Here is a 17,763-nt window from a genome sequence, read left to right on the forward strand (position 1 = left end):
TGTTTTTCTTTACTTAGTTTCTTATTACTTATTACCATAAACAACAAGGGTGCTGTAAAAGATAAACTGGGTGGTTTTATGTATCTTGAAAAGGTGCACATGTTTTTTTCAGTTAGTTTCTTATTACTTTGATGTATAAATGATATGAATGACCTTATGAGAATGTTTTTGTATTTACGTAATGAGATAATTAAAACACCTTTTTACCTGGCAGGCTAAGCTTTGTCCAGATAGTTATTGTGTTGGCCTGAACCTGAGCTCTGGTTCATGCTCTGTTGCCACAGGATCAAATCCTTAATTTGAAACTGTAGTTCATTATAAGAGTGCCAATCAAATCCCACTATTGAAGTATATATGGTGGTAGGTGTTGTTGAAAACTACTGCCTATTTTCTACCCTACTAGCTGAAATGAGTGAATACTAACACGCACAGCTCTTATGTAGCTTTCAAAAACATTATGAAAAATCTAACAAAGTTCTCTGGCATGGCCTACTGTTCACATTGGTAAATATTAATTCTCTCTGGATTATTGGCTGAACACATAAATTTGTATGATAAATTTTAGTAATAAAAATTATGTGGAAATTATTTGTAATACAATGAAAGTTATGAGTAGTTATTATTTGAAGATGTTAAATGTTGAAGTAATATAAAAAATAAACCAAACAAGTTTTAGAATTAATCATTTTATTTGGTTATTGAATCTTTCCAAAGTTCAAGATACTTCAGTTGTTATAATGTGTAATTTCAAAAATTTGTCATTCAGATACACAATGGGTGTAGTTGGCAAGGTGACATCACTGGGGTAAATAGTTATAGCACCATTCAATATATGGACTAACCAGCAACCAGCATAATAAGTACAAGTCGAAATTCTTCCAATCGTTTAATTAATCCTTTGGTATACAACAGTGGGGAGACATCTTACATAATGAGACAGTGTACTGACATTAGTCACCACTGTTTAGTGGCAGTGTACTGACATTAGTCACTACTTTATATGCAAAAACGGCTCGTTTGGGTTAAGAAAATATTTTACATAGAAGAGCGAACAACGTTATTCGCTCTTCTATGTAAAATATTTTCTTAACCCAAACGAGCCGTTTTTGCATATAAATTTCTCAACAAGTGGGTTTCTCGACATCACTGATTATTAGTCACCACTGTTTAGTCACGTAACATTTACTGATTCTGGTAACTTTTAAATGCAGTAGGCCTTTGTTTAGACATGTGGGCATCAATGTGTGAATTTTTTCTAACTAGTGTGAGGACATTCGTGTTGAATCTGGTATTGTAGTTTAGCAGTGTTCCTAATTAAAATTACTGTTTGAAATTATTAAAACATATATAAAATTACTTATGATGCTCTACACTCATACAAGTTTTTTTGTATTGTAGGCACGAAACATTGAAGCAGCTGGAGGTATTGGAGGACTTGTACTGGGTAGGTCATTCATAACATTTAAAAAATCTATTATAGACAAACACACACAAATATAATAGTACTGTCTCTCTGTCCATGCAACTACTTCACAGGTTGTGGGTTATTCCTCACCAAAATTGGTATGATGATTTATGAGGTCCATGGGAAGATACAAAGTTTCAGTTTCACATTTTGTATCACTACCTCACCTCCTATAGATGGATCATGACCACATTTGATGTGGAGGTTCACTGGATCCATGGGAAGATACAAAGTTTTAGTTTCACATTTTGTATCACTACTTCACCTCCAAAAGATGGATCATCACCATATTTGGTGTGGAGGTTCACTGGCTCCATGGGAAGATACAAAGTTTTAGTTTCACATTTTGTATCACCACCTCACCTCCTATAGATGGATCATCACCATATTTGGTGTGGAGGTTCACTGGGTCCATGGGAAGATACAAAGTTTTAGTTTCACATTTTGTATCACTACCTCACCTCCTATAGATGGATCATGACCACATTTGATGTGGAGGTTCACTGGATCCATGGGAAGATACAAAGTTTTAGTTTCACATTTTGTATCACTACTTCACCTCCAAAAGATGGATCATCACCATATTTGGTGTGGAGGTTCACTGGCTCCATGGGAAGATACAAAGTTTTAGTTTCACATTTTGTATCACTACCTCACCTCCTATAGATGGATCATCACCATATTTGGTGTGGAGGTTCACTGGCTCCATGTGAAGATACAAAGTTTCACTTTTACATTTTGTGTTCTGTAGTTTGTATTGGCATTTTTGACTATTACATATAAGGAATGAATCTTTTCATGTCTTAAGATAACCATTCAATAATCATGAATTTACACAAGTTCCATCCAGAGGACTGGTTCTCCAGCCAGTATTATAGTGAAATTCTTACATTTTTCCATTATAGCATAATATTTAGCTTAGTTTTAGTAACGCATACAGTATTTTTTTCAAATTAAAAAATACAGTATGGAAATTTCTCTGTTTGAGGAGCCTGAAGTAGGCTATAGCTTCTTCTGTACAAAACTAGTAATAATGAGTAACTGAAGCACTGCCGTGAAGTGCTCATTGAAGATCTACTGTTCTCTAATAGGTGCTTAAAATATGTGAAAAATGTCAGTAAGTGTTATTAGGACTTGGTTACTTCAGTTTGGACAGCTATGCTAAATTTCTAAGGCTTACTCTATTTCTTTTTGAAAAACTACTATCAACTGCAACATTTCTGTTGTGAAACTGAAAATTTTAGAGTAGTGGCCTACAGTTGTAGGCTGTTAAATTTAATTTTTAAACGTGTTTATTCACCTTCAGAAGAAAAGGTAAGCTATAAATGAATATTGTATAAGTATGGATGTGATACATTACCCCCAGGTATGTTTTAAAATAATTATTGAAGGTTTGTTATCTTTGATTATATTCCATTAGTAACACAATCTTGAATATCCTGTTATCAATCAGTGTGTTACAGTAATATACTTTAGGAAGATTTTTCACTTTCTTCTGTTATTGTTTTTTCCTGTGTTAGATAATAATCCAGAAACCAGCTCTAAATCTTCCCCCATGTTTGCTATGTCTGGAGATGGCAATGATGACATTAAGATACCTGTGGTGTTTCTCTTCTCAGAAGATGGAGGAATCTTGTTGAATGCAGTTCGGGAACATCCAGGGCTGTTGTTTGGAATAGCTGATGCATTATCGTTGAAAGGTGGAGTCATTACCATCAATATATTAGCTAGCTAATTACAGTTATTTAACATCTGGGTGATTAACTTCATTAATTAATGACCTACTAGCATGTCTTGTGTAAAGTAACTAACCTTCATGAACATAATAAACAACTAAATAGTCTTTGTAGTAATTACTATTCCAGCTATCATGTGAAAATAGTTCATTGGCTCAATAACTACACATACCATTTTTAAATTTCTTTTTGCATTGGTACTGCATTAAATTCAAAATTTTTAATTAAATTACTTTACTATCAATGAATTTAATGAAATTACTATTATTAAGTACATTATATCTTTGTTTTATTTCTTTATTTTAAAAGGAAACTTTTAAAACTACATGTTTTTCTGTCATGTAATCCACTTAGTTACAATTCTCAACCTTTAAAAGCTCCTACACAAACAACTGTGAGTAGCTAACATAGATTGTTATGCAAGACATTCAAAATTCACATACCCTGTTACTCTCGGAAAGTGTTTTAAGATTATAGAATATCAGTGTAATTTTCTCAGGTGAGTTGTGTGAAGTTGAAGCTGTATTTAACTTGAAGTTAAATGGCATGTTAATAATCAATAGAAACAACAGATTTCCTACCTTTTATCTAATTATAAGAAGATAAATTATAAGTTTATGGATTTGAATGCATGCGATAGAAAGGAAGTTCAGCCCATTGTCAAGAATGAGGTCCATGGCATGTGGTTATATTTTCTTACCTTATACATATTAGATTAATAGACATTTAAATTTCATATAGGTTTTACTGTAATATTTTACTTAGTTATGTATTATTTGTGTTTCTGAATGTACATTTTGGAAGGTCTAATGAATTTTATTATAAGTACAACTTCTAGATGCCTGGATTGTGAAAGTTTATAAACACAACAAGTGCCATCTTGTTTTTCAACAAGTCTGTGTATGAAGTCTTACAGTCCTGAAGTTAATATACTGTCATAAATTGTAAAAAAACAAAATTTGAAAATAAAAATATACTATAAGTGAAAATGTAAAGGTGAAATAAGACATGCAATAAAATTATGACTGTTGTAGTGGGTTTCTCAAAGTTAAAAGATATAAACATATTTCTATTTGTTAATTTTTAAACATATTGTTGCATTGTACATTGATTATAGTGATACACTATAAAACAAATGTACAATAAAATATAAACATATACTTTAATAAAACATAAACAGTATTTTAATACTGAAAATGAAAATCACCTTGTAGGTGAACTATTGTAAATAGTAGAAAAAAATCAAATATTTTGATATTGTACTTTATCTCCTCCAACAGATATTACTGTTCCTGTTCAGTGCTGCTCTCTGTGTACAAAAACTATTATTGTACCTTGAGTTCCCAAGTTAACTGCAATTGATATGGTTCACGTGCATTTTGCATCTAAGTTATCATGTGAGAACCTTCCACCAACTGGAGTGTGACACTTTCACCTGATGCAAATGACTCCCTGTATTTGATTCTGTCAAACTATCATTTCTTGTTTGGCAGTGCTTGTGTCAAAGTGTTTATCATTGTGCTTTTCAGCTGTGTTTTGTGTTTAATCTTGGTGAATATTTATTTTTTTTCAACATTGAATGAACTACTTTATAATTTATTCCAAAGTTGAATTATTATTTTCATTTTTTAAGCATTTGAAAACATAAGGATAACTTTTTTGTTTGTAGTTTTTATTTATTTAATGCTGTTGTGTTTGGTTATTCAGCTTTAATGATGAAGTTCAGAGTCCAAGTTACCACTTTGAAAGTCATATCACCTACCAGTACACTTACACAGGTTGGGGAAAAGTCTACTACAGTAGTATTAGCTCTTGTGTGCCTAGAGATCAATCATTACAGGAGTCAAACTTCTTCATGTTTTCATCCTAAATATTCCAAACCTGTTCACAATTATAATAAACATGACAACATTTTTTCTCCACTTGGTTTTGTCATATCTTCTTGTGTCCCTACTGTGAAATCAGCTAGGCCTAATTTTATGGACATTATTTCTCATACGTGTTCTGTTTTATCAATTTCCTTGATTTTTTATAATCCTCTTCCTTCCTTGTTAAATGATACCCTCTCTTCTCAGTATTATGTTTCCCCCTTCTCTAGATAAGAGGTTTCATGAAGAACAGTTTGTATCTCGTGTGAGGGTGTTAGCATGCCTCACCCTCCACGGGTTTCAGATCATTTTTCTTTAAATCAGGCTGAATTTCTGTTTTTTAATTCTCAGTGGTTGGACTCACTTTTGTCGATGTTGGGGTGAACCCTAATTCTACACCCAGTTTTCCTACCATCATATTCCCCTATCAACTCTCTTACTGTATTTGTTCACAGTCCACCACCTTTCCAAAGTGCTACATCAAGATTCTGAGAGTTTTTCAAGGGATATTATCTCCTTGCTTTGCTTACCTCCACATTGAAACATTTGTCAACCATTTCTTAGACACGTGGTTTCTTTATTATTAGGATCTTTTGGGGAGAAATGCAGTATTTCCCAAGTTTTTTTACCACCTATATATCTTCGGGACCTATGTATGGCCTCTTTTTGGAGAAGTTTCTGAGAGTTTAGAACCCTGTGTGGAATTTGTAAGACAGCAATTGACCTTTGCATCTTTGGTTGCTCATTTGTCTCATTCTGACCCTCAACAATCCCCTATTACTGTTTCATGTTTTGCTCATTCCCAGCTTTTACCCATTCCTGCCTGTAGGTGTTCCTCCACTCGTGTTTTTTGATAAAGATGAACACATCATACAGGTGACTGACCTGTGAGTTACATTTCAATGGGGAGCCACTTGACTGATTTTGCCACAGATCTTTGGGTTATTTAGGTATTACCTAAGGGACTTGTCACTCACTTTGTTTTCCCTCCTTTGTTATTTCTGGTATTGACTTCCTTTCTGAGATCTTACCAACAGTTGATGTCCATCTGACATGGTACAGAATCTTCTTTTACAGAAAGCCATCAAACCTGTACATTATTCTTCTCCAGGTTTTTATTCCAGAAAACTGACAACTCATGATCTGTGACCAACCTCTCATGCCTTAACCAATGTTTGGTTCTGTCTCACTTTACCATGGAGCCTTTTTCTCACTCTTGGGTGATTTTTTTCTCCAGGTTTATGGATTACCAGTGTAGATATCTCTACCAATTCCTGTAATTTGTTGGTCAAAGTACTGTCTTCAGGTTTTCACCACAAGGTAGCTTAACAATTTGTGAACCACCCTTCAGACTTGCTTTGATCTTGTATATCTTTTGTTTGAGTGGTTATGACTTTTGCTCAACATATGCATTCTCAGAGGTTGTGTTCACACCAGTACTGGGATGACTGGTTTCTATTAGTTTATTCTGAATTGGAGTCTTTCCATCACACTCATCTGCTGTTTTAGGAGGTAGCTTATGTGGGTTTGTTGATCAAGTTGGATGACTTATTCTTTATGATATGATTGCCCAATGTTTCATACAGTTGAATGTTTTTTTCAACACTCATCTCGGGCAGGCTTAACCTTCCTCTTTAACTCTATTCAATGAAGCTTTCAGTTCTCCACACCTTTACTGTTCATTATTTCATTTATTTATGTTGCCTTATGTAGAATTGAGTGAATATTAGGTCTGTTCAGTGGAACCTTGTACGAGATCCCTTGGAAACAGCAGGAACCTCAGGTCAGTAATCTTCAACTGAGAGGTCATACCATGTCAACATCCTGGAGCTTCTGACCATATATCATGCTTTGGATTATTTTTCTCCATTTTATCAGGAATCATATAGTCATGATCCCTTATGAGAATTTAATGATGTTAACTTTTACCATTCATCGAGGCAGCACCAATTCTTATTTCTTTGGTCATCAAACCTTGGATCTCCTTTATTGAACCCATACATTTGATATTTGTCTCCTTATGTGGCATGCTTCAGATACATTCAACTTTGTCATGTATTATCTTTCCCAACCAGTAAAATTTATCCAATGGAGTAGTCTCTCGATCCTCAAGTTTTCCAGTGGCTATGCTTTCAGTGAGGCATGCCTTACTTTTGCCATCTTCCTCAATATCTAGTTACTTTAGTTTTTGTCTGCATTACTGCATCCACTTGCATTGCTGTTGATATGTTCAGCCAGTGTTTGACCAAAAATATCTTTGTATCCTCCTATTTGGCTCCTTCTCCTGGTGATGTCAATCATTCACACCACTCCATGTCAAGTTCTTCAATTACTCTTTACTGATTGGTACGACCATGGCTTTCTCAGCTGCTCCAGCTCATTTTGCCTCACCATTACCTCTAAAAAAATGTCCCTTCTGTATTATCTTCAGTCTTCTGTATTTCATCCAGTTCTCCCTACCCTCCATCTTTAAGTCAAGGGTTTTGAACTACTTAACCCACTGTTCCTCTTTTTTTTGGATTTCCTCACGTGAATTTTTAATTGGAAAATTTCTTGCTGCCAGTATGATCCTCTTTCCTACCCCTGCATGGTTGTCAGTCACTTCCTCAGTGGCTCGGTTTTGAATGTAGTGGACTTGCCATGTATGGGCAGTCCTACCTTAGCCATTCTACACATCCTTTTTACTCTCACCCACATTTCTGTCTTCTTGAAGATTAAACTTCAGCTGTCAGGAGGTTCAGATCTCTATCCAAACATTGTTCTTTCCCCTTTTGGGTGTGCTTCTCCACAATTTCTGCCCATGTTTACTATGTCTTTTATGCACTTGATGTAGAGTATGCCTAGAACAAGATCTCTCTTCAATTGCTTTTGACGGATGATTCTTCCTTTCCCTCGAAATTACTCCTCCACCTATTTCATGTGAGATTCTAAATGTATCTGTAAACTATGGAAATGTACCTATATTGTAAATGTGTTTTTAATAGGTACTTACCTCTTCTCACCCATTGTCCCCTCTATAAACCAGTGCTTCCATTTGATGCCCAATGTTGAAATATATTAATTTGGTAGAATGAAACAGAAGGAGTGACAAATAAGTCAGAAGGGTGTGTTGCACTCTTATAGATGGAAGCTTGTCCCATAGTGATCTATGTGCAAGACCCAGTTCAATCATGTTGATTGTGCTGCATGTGAGAGTTATAGTTTTGTGGCATGCAAAAACATTATTACATATAGGTTGCAGCACTGAACAGGAATAACTATACCTGTGAGAATGGAAGTAAGCACCTTTTGGAAATGCATTTTAGTGTAGGAAAAGTATAACTTTTATATTTCTGAAACTACATATTTTTAAGAACATTCTTGTCAAATTGCAAACAGTTTCACTAACTAGTTTTATTTTTGGAACAAAATATAATGATAGTGTCAATACTTCTTTACACCTGGAGGACATTATTACCATAGGATGAGCTGAATGTTATTGATTAAAGGGGCTGATAATCAATCAGTTTCACTATGTGCTCATCTTTGTTTCACGATCAGTGAATAGTTAGAAAAGTATATCTAGCCGTGTTAAAGGATATTTAATATTATCCTTGACTATCAGATTTGGTGTTGTGTCATAATTAGTACATTGATTTGTTTAGTTTACTACTATAAATATAACCTAGGATACATTTTATAAGTAATAGATACACTGCTGGCAAAAATCTTTAGGCCAATGAACATAAAGAAAAAATAAATGAAATTAGCCTAAATACTAGCTGGTCAAAAGTTTAAGACCATACTAAAATGAAGTGTTAATTGGTAAACACATAACGAAATTTAGTCATTTGTGTTCAAGCATCAGCTTTGTCAACATCTCCTGTGTTACATTGGGTAAAAAAATGGCAAAAGCTAAAAAGTTGACAGTTTGAACGTGGCAGAATTGTCGAGCTGCAAAAGCAAGGTCTCTCTCAACGTGCCATCACTGGTGAGATTGGGCATAGTAAAACTACTGTTGCAAATTTCATAAAAGACCCTAAGAGATACGGAACGAGAATTTCAAGTGGTTGGCCCAAGAAAATTTTGCCGGCATTGAGCAGGAGGATTCGAAAGGTTTTCCAGCAAGACACCAGCCGATCGTTGAACCAGATTAAGGCCCTTACGGATGATGAATACAGCTCAAGAACAATAAGACGGCATCTACAAGAGAAAGGCTTTAAAAACCATAAATGTCTCCAAAGGCCATGCCTCCTTCCACACCACGAAACAGCTGAGAAGCACCAAGCATGGAATGTAGAAAAGTGGAAGAAGGTTTTATTCTCAGGTTATACAGGGGCATCAAACAGCAGCTGGCTACATGTTGGAGAGAGCATCCTTATTGACTGAAGTCCCTTCCTTGTGTGGAAATGGCTGGATCTTTCAGCAGGACAATCCTGCAATCCACAATGCCTGCAGGACAAAGGACTTTTTAATGGTGAATAACATGAATCTGTTGGACCATCCAGTGTATTTGCTCGAACTGAACCCCATTGAAAATGTTTGGGGGTGGATGGCAAGGGAAGTTTATAAAAATGGATATCAATTCCAAACAGTGTATGATCTTCGTAAAGCCATCTTCACCACTTGGAATAACATTCTAGCCAGCCTTCTGCAAACGCTTGTACCAACCATGCCAAAGCGAATGTTTAAAGTTATTCTCAATGACGGCCATGGAACTCGCTACCGAGACCTCTTGTTGGGCATTTCCTACCCTGTTTAGGACTTCATTTTGGTATGGTCTTACACTTTTCACCAGCTAGTATTTAGGCTACTTTCAGAGTGTTCACATTTTCCCTATTAAATGCTCAGTAAGAACAATAATGTTGGTAGAAGGGGTTGTGAACTCCCAGTAAGATGTTCCTTGTTCCAGACTATCATCCCATAAAGTTTAGTGGAAATTGCCCCAATAACCTAGATAAATGTCAAAAATGCATATTTTTGTGCTTTATTTATAAAGATTCGAATTTAAACAGCAAAGTATATAAAATGCAAAACTAAATGTATCTTCTAATATTTAAACTTCTAAAAGACAATGGCAAACTTCACTTTGCCTAGGTTTTGGTGTAATATGTAGTAAGTTTATTTATCAGGTAAGTTGCTCACATTTAAGCTAGTTGTGAACTTTCTTATTGTAAAACACTAAGAAAAACAATTTCAAAGGAGAAATTATTGAATTTATTAATGCTTTGTTGGGTATTTGTAAAGAATGATGTGGTGGAGTGCAAGAGAATTACTGTTAACTTTTAATTATGTTTTCATTGTTCCTAACAGGTGAAGAAATCCACACACAGAACATTCCCAGTTCACCACAGGGTCTTGGTGATGGAGATACTCCTTCTGTGATAGGAATTGGTCAGGTCACTGAGGTTTACGAACCAGATGTGTCACAAGATAAAGATTCATCTAGTACCAGTAAGCATATGCATGAACTGTTCATGAAACTCCATAATCTTCAACAGATCAAAGTGGACCTAGATCAGCTGTTATCTCTTGTCAGCAGTGGTCAGTTTTCAAGCTCTGGTAATGACATTCTGCACAAGAGGTTTCGTTACTTCTTGAAAACCCTGCTTGGTAAAGAGAAATTATTGTCACTTGATCAAGAACTCATGAATTTGTTAGTTAAACTGGCCAAGACAGTTCAATTTACAGATTCTCTGCCTTTCCTTCCAAATCTCCACACGTTAAATCCTTTAACCAATCCAATAGCTTTTCAGTACTTTCTACAAAATATCAGAACTCACAAAGAACCTTTCCTCACGTCAGCATACAAAAGAGGTACCAGTGGTAAACTGACCCAAAGTCAGTCTACTCTGGTCAGTCCAGATGATGAAATGGATGATTTATGACCATCTGTGTTTTGGCTGTGTACATTCCATGATCATGACGAGACTTCACAACTCTCTCCTTGATGTGTAAATTGTGAAGTAAATATTTGAGGGAGGGGACAGTGGCACTGTCGGTCATTGTGGGAAGATACACTGGTAAAGTCAGAGCACTTTGATACTGTTGTTAACCTAATTTAATTATTTAATACAACTGGTTTACCATCATAAATGGGTTTTTAATAATATATAAAATTTTGGTATCCAAGTTATTGGTATTCAAATGCTCTATTTCCAGTGGTGTTTTATGAAAGAACCAAAAGTTGAACATAGGTGCACCATAAGTTTCAAATTGAGAGTGTAGTGCATATTTCTAGAATGCTGTTTCATTCTGACACGTTTTTAACTGATGGTCATCTCTCGCCATACTCTATCTGTTGAGAAAAGTTAGAGACGTCTTTCTTGAAAATGCAACAGAAGTGGGTGTGATAGGATAAAAATTAAGTCATTTGTATGAGATATTTTGTTGAACATTCTCTCTTTTAATTGAAGGAATAGTTTTATGTGATTACATAATTTTCAGTTTGAAATATTACCAGCTCTGTTCTTTATTATGCCAAGAATGGTCAATGGATACGTGTTGATGTGTACATTAACATGTCAAGATGAGAAATTTACTGACTAGCCACATGGTTGATCAACAGGTTTGACAGTTCAGTGTGTTGATGTGTACATTAACGTGTCAAGATGAGAAATTTACTGACTAGCCACATGGTTGATCAACAGGTTTGACAGTTCAGTGTGTTGATGTGTACATTCGCATGTCAAGATAAGAAAGTTAGTCACTAGCCACGTGGTTGATCAACAGGTTTGACAGTTCAGTGTGTTGATGTGTACATTAACATGTCAAGATAAGAAAGTTAGTCACTAGCCACGTGGTTGATCAACAGGTTTGACAGTTCAGTGTCTTGACGTGTACATTAACATGTCAAGATAAGAAAGTTAGTCACTAGCCACGTGGTTGATCAACAGGTTTGACAGTTCAGTGTGTTGATGTGTACATTAACATGTCAAGATAAGAAAGTTAGTCACTAGCCACGTGGTTGATCAACAGGTTTGACAGTTCAGTGTCTTGACGTGTACATTAACATGTCAAGATAAGAAAGTTAGTCACTAGCCACGTGGTTGATCAACAGGTTTGACAGTTCAGTGTGTTGATGTGTACATTAACATGTTAAGATAAGAAAGTTAGTCACTAGCCACGTGGTTGATCAACAGGTTTGACAGTTCAGTGTGTTGATGTGTACATTAACATGTCAAGATAAGAAAGTTAGTCACTAGCCATGTGGTTGATCAACAGGTTTGACAGTTCAGTGTCTTGACGTGTACATTAACATGTCAAGATAAGAAAGTTAGTCACTAGCCACGTGGTTGATCAACAGGTTTGACAGCTCAGTGTGTTGACGTGTACATTAACATGTTAAGATAAGAAAGTTAGTCACTAGCCACGTGGTTGAACAACAGGTTTGACAGTTCAGTGTGTTGATGTGTACATTAACATGTCAAGATAAGAAAGTTAGTCACTAGCCAAATGGTTGATCAACAGGTTTGACAGTTCAGTGTGTTGATGTGTACATTAACATGTCAAGATAAGAAAGTTAGTCACTAGCCACGTGGTTGAACAATAGGTTTGACAGTTCAGTGTGTTGATGTGTACATTAACATGTCAAGATAAGAAAGTTAGTCACTAGCCAAATGGTTGATCAACAGGTTTGACAGTTCAGTGTGTTGATGTGTACATTAACATGTCAAGATAAGAAAGTTAGTCACTAGCCAATGGTTGAACAATAGGTTTGACAGTTCAGTGTGTTGATGTGTACATTAACATGTCAAGATAAGAAAGTTAGTCACTAGCCAAATGGTTGATCAACAGGTTTGACAGTTCAGTGTGTTGATGTGTACATTAACATGTCAAGATAAGAAAGTTAGTCACTAGCCACATGGTTGATCAACAGGTTTGACAGTTCAGTGTGTTGACGTGTACATTAACATGCAAGATAAGAAAGTTAGTCACTAGCCACGTGGTTGATCAACAGGTTTGACAGTTCAGTGTGTTGATGTGTACATTAACATGTCAAGATAAGAAAGTTAGTCACTAGCCACATGGTTGAACAATAGGTTTGACAGTTCAGTGTGTTGATGTGTACATTAACATGTCAAGATAAGAAAGTTAGTCACTAGCCACATGGTTGATCAACAGGTTTGACAGTTCAGTGTGTTGACGTGTACATTAACATGCAAGATAAGAAAGTTAGTCACTAGCCACGTGGTTGATCAACAGGTTTGACAGTTCAGTGTGTTGATGTGTACATTAACATGTCAAGATAAGAAAGTTAGTCACTAGCCACATGGTTGAACAATAGGTTTGACAGTTCAGTGTGTTGATGTGTACATTAACATGTCAAGATAAGAAAGTTAGTCACTAGCCACATGGTTGATCAACAGGTTTGACAGTTCAGTGTGTTGATGTGTACATTAACGTGTCAAGATGAGAAATTTACTGACTAGCCACATGGTTGATCAACAGATTTGACAGTTCAGTGTGTTGATGTGTACATTCACATGTCAAGATAAGAAAGTTAGTGACATTAAAGCTTTACTTCTAAGTTAGAAGTTTCCGTAATTGTGGTAAAGCTGATACCATCCAAAAATAACATTTTTACCAGCTTTCTTTAAACTGGAAGTCACAAGACCTTTAGTAATCAGGTAAAGAACAGTACTTTATTGTGGTTGTTTTTCAAGCTGTTAAACAATGGAAATAAGTGTTAATTAGGTCACATTTTCAGGACTAAAAATGACCACGTAACAAGGGTAAGCAGTTAGTTGACGAGAATCATCATTTGTTTTCTTCAGTTATCAGACATTTGTTACGGGTTTGTACTTTATTGTTTAATATCATCTTTATCTTCCTTGGAGGGTCAGAATTTTTACAAGTGTTGAACCTAGTAATCCATTTCCTCTTTGACCAAACAGATGGAGTGTCAGTTGGAGTGTTCTGTTCTATGACAGAAAGGTAATAATAATAATATCTAGAAGGCATTCTCTATACAATTGAAAGTGTATAGGGTCCATTAAGTAAAAGGTCAGTAGCTGGTACATTGTTAAAAGACTTGCTGTAAATACAAACCAATGCTATTATAATTAGGATATCCTCAAGGGTTATCAAAAATTGTAGATGCCTGACAGTAAATTTTTATGGTATATTTGAATATATATATGTTACAAGAAAAATAATTGTATTTGTCTAATTAAATAAAGAGATAATGACTAACATCATAAAATTTTTCTAATAATGTATAACTTTTTTAATCTTTTATTTTGCTACAAGAAATGGAACATATTTTAATTTCAGTACTTATTCTCAGAGAGTTTCTTTTGGTTACAGTTTGGTATTTGGATGGTTAACTCTCCTTTTGTACATCTTTGGGGAGTTGCACATAAGTAGAATGTTCCTTCAAAAACTTGGCTGAAACAGACTGGCTCTATGAATAATTCATTTTAAATGCAACATTTTGCTCAAATATTGGACTTGCAAACCAGTTATCTTCACCAGAGATTATAAAACTTAATCTAGTTGGGTTTTTTTGTGTATAAATTGGTATTAACGTTCGCACAACTTTACTAGTGACCATCGAACAAAACTGTATGTACATAGAATGAGAATTGAAGGGTTATGGTGTTTATGTATTTTTATCATAACACTTGATTTTCACAAATGTAAGAATCAAAACAAAGTAAACTATTGTCTTTTTTGTTTGTTTGTTTCTCACAGCACGAAGTTAATAAATGTAACACATACAGATTAATGTCAAGAAATACCTTCAGGCACTCCCAATTATGCCAGCATGCTTTTATAAAGCACGTCTTTCATTAGTCATGATTTTGAAGTCTATATGTTTCCATACAGTTGTTTACACATTACACAGAGGTTTTTTAGAGAATAGTTTTAAGTAAATGTTTTGTTATGTAAACTTAGCATGTATTATCAGAATTTTGGCATTTAACAGGCACTCTGACTTACTCAAGTTCACAGTATTATGAAGAAGAGAGAGCAACAGTATGGATATTGAACACTATGTAGATTATAGCATTTCAAGAAATTTCATGTGTAGGTAATAAAGCTTGAAGTCTACATGTTCATATCGAAAGATTTTTGTTGTTTTCACTCCAGTTTGGTCATTAGTTAATGTTCACATCAAAAGATTTTTGTTGTTTTCACTCCAGTTTGGTCATTTGTTAATGTTCGTATCAAAAGATTTTTGTTGTTTTCACTCCAGTTTGGTCATTTGTTAATGTTCGTATCAAAAGATTTTTGTTGTTTTCACTCCAGTTTGGTCATTTGTTAATGTTCGTATCAGAAGATTTTTGTTGTTTTCACTCCAGTTTGGTCATTAGTTAATGTTCGTATCAGAAGATTTTTGTTGTTTTCACCCAGTTTGGTCATTAGTTAATGTTCGTATCAGAAGATTTTTGTTGTTTTCACCCAGTTTGGTCATTAGTTAATGTTCAGTATCAGAAGATTTTTGTTGTTTTCACTCCAGTTTGGTCATTAGTTAATGTTCGTATCAGAAGATTTTTGTTGTTTTCACTCCAGTTTGGTCATTAGTTAATGTTCGTATCAGAAGATTTTTGTTGTTTTCACTCCAGTTTGGTCATTAGTTAATGTTCGTATCAGAAGATTTTTGTTGTTTTCACTCCAGTTTGGTCATTAGTTAATGTTCGTATCAGAAGATTTTTGTTGTTTTCACTCCAGTTTGGTCATTAGTTAATGTTCGTATCAGAAGATTTTTGTTGTTTTCACTCCAGTTTGGTCATTAGTTAATGTTCGTATCAGAAGATTTTGTTGTTTTCACTCCAGTTTGGTCATTAGTTAATGTTCGTATCAGAAGATTTTGTTGTTTTCACTCCAGTTTGGTCATTAGTTAATGTTCGTATCAGAAGATTTTTGTTGTTTTCACTCCAGTTTGGTCATTAGTTAATGTTCGTATCAGAAGATTTTGTTGTTTTCACTCCAGTTTGGTCATTAGTTAATGTTCGTATCAGAAGATTTTGTTGTTTTCACTCAGTTTGGTCTTTAGTTAATGTTCGTATCAGAAGATTTTGTTGTTTTCACTCCAGTTTGGTCATTAGTTAATGTTCGTATCAGAAGATTTTTGTTGTTTTCACCCAGTTTGGTCATTAGTTGATGTTCGTATCAGAAGATTTTTGTTGTTTTCACCCAGTTTGGTCATTAGTTGATGTTCGTATCAGAAGATTTTTGTTGTTTTCACTCCAGTTTGGTCATTAGTTAATGTTCGTATCAGAAGATTTTTGTTGTTTTCACTCCAGTTTGGTCATTAGTTGATGTTCGTATCAGAAGATTTTTGTTGTTTTCACTCCAGTTTGGTCATTAGTTGATGTTCGTATCAGAAGATTTTTGTTGTTTTCACTCCAGTTTGGTCATTAGTTAATGTTCGTATCAGAAGATTTTTGTTGTTTTCACTCCAGTTTGGTCATTAATTAATGCTGAAAGATTCATTAATTTGTTATTCTCCAGTCTCTTGAGAACATCTGTGTTTTATTATCGTAGTGTTGTTTCAGTAAAAGTTTCATTTGTTATTTGTACAGTAGTAATAGCTGTGTATTTGCTAGGTAAATCACTTTTAAAGAAACAGTTTGTTTGTTTTTTGTAACATATCTATCTATTTAATTCGTGTCCTTTTAAACATTATCTGTGCATTTTCTGGAGTTTTTTGTGTGTTTTTTTTCATTTGGTTTTAGAGTTTAGGAAAATATTATTGGTGAAAGTGTCTTTTATATTTTTCTCATGAAAGACAGAACTAAGATCAGTTATTGGTAAGAAAATGGAACAGCAAGAGATAAATATTTATGATGTTGAACTAGAAAGAACGTGACACCTAACTGGTAGTTGTAAAGTTGTTCCTAATCATATATACGTGTGTGTATGTAAAAACATGAGTTTAGTAAGCATCCAGTGAACAGGCACTTTCTTTTTAATAAACTGTTATGTGAGTAAACTTATGGAACAATTGTATTCAGTTTGTAATTTTCTTTTATCGAGAAATTACAATAATTGTTAAGGAAATTGCATCTTCAAGTTAGAATTTTACTTTTTTGTTTCTGAAATACATAAAATATTTTATAAAACAATACAATGCAATCAGTTACTATTTGATAATTAATTTATGTATCTTAAATTAGAGGAAAAATAATTGGTTAGCTGCAACAGTCAAACATTTTTATAAAACAACTGGTGTAAAACTGACAGGAAACCATCGTTGAATGATTAACAAAAAGCTTACAGAATTTAACTATGAATTTTTCTGTAACTCCAAGATGTACGTACTCATTTTTAATCAGTCTCAAAAGTAATTCTCTAATCAGCTCATTTTTAGTAAAGACTATGAAGAAAATTGAAATATAGCTCTGAACGACAGTATGTGAGAGATACTTAAAAATAGTACTGTTGAGACTGCACTGTATTCTAGGGCAGGAAGTAGAAGACAGTGCAGACATTCCGACACAAATCTTTTAACTTTTGTAAGCTGTAGAAAGGATAAAAAAGATTTGGTAGTAATAAGTTTATTTTTCTTTGTTTAAAGTCCAAATAGATAACACGTTTTAAAATAACAAAATAATGTTTATTAATTAACATTTATTCATCACTTTTTAAACACACTTTATAACGTTAGTAGTAGTTATGCCTATTTGTAGTCCGATGTAAACATTAAACCTAGTACATAAATATAAGGCTTACTCGATAAATTTTAATTTATAACGTTAGTAGTAGT

At 34.3% G+C, this 17,763-nt stretch overlaps 1 protein-coding gene across 8 annotated transcripts in view; it reads left to right on the top strand.

Moving 5' to 3' along the window:
- Window positions 1-16,984, top strand: part of LOC143248478 (ER degradation-enhancing alpha-mannosidase-like protein 3) — a 66,015-nt gene extending 49,031 nt beyond the window's left edge. The window contains exons 20-23 of one of the 8 annotated variants that reach the window (XR_013027003.1): window positions 1,399-1,444; window positions 2,986-3,165; window positions 10,362-13,417; window positions 13,500-16,984. Coding sequence is in view for 1 of the 8 variants with exons in the window: in XM_076496878.1 (XP_076352993.1) it covers window positions 1,399-1,444; window positions 2,986-3,165; window positions 10,362-10,936 (801 nt within the window). In the remaining 7 variants the exon portion in view is untranslated. Of the gene's footprint in view, window positions 1-1,398; window positions 1,445-2,985; window positions 3,166-10,361 lie in introns of all 8 variants that reach the window. The other 7 variants (XR_013027002.1, XR_013027005.1, XR_013027001.1 and 4 more) reach the window with 7 other exon arrangements.
- Window positions 16,985-17,763: the final 779 nt, after the last annotated feature.

This window comes from Tachypleus tridentatus, chromosome 4 (genome assembly GCF_004210375.1).
Source record: "Tachypleus tridentatus isolate NWPU-2018 chromosome 4, ASM421037v1, whole genome shotgun sequence".
In the NCBI taxonomy this organism is placed as follows: domain Eukaryota; kingdom Metazoa; phylum Arthropoda; class Merostomata; order Xiphosura; family Limulidae; genus Tachypleus; species Tachypleus tridentatus.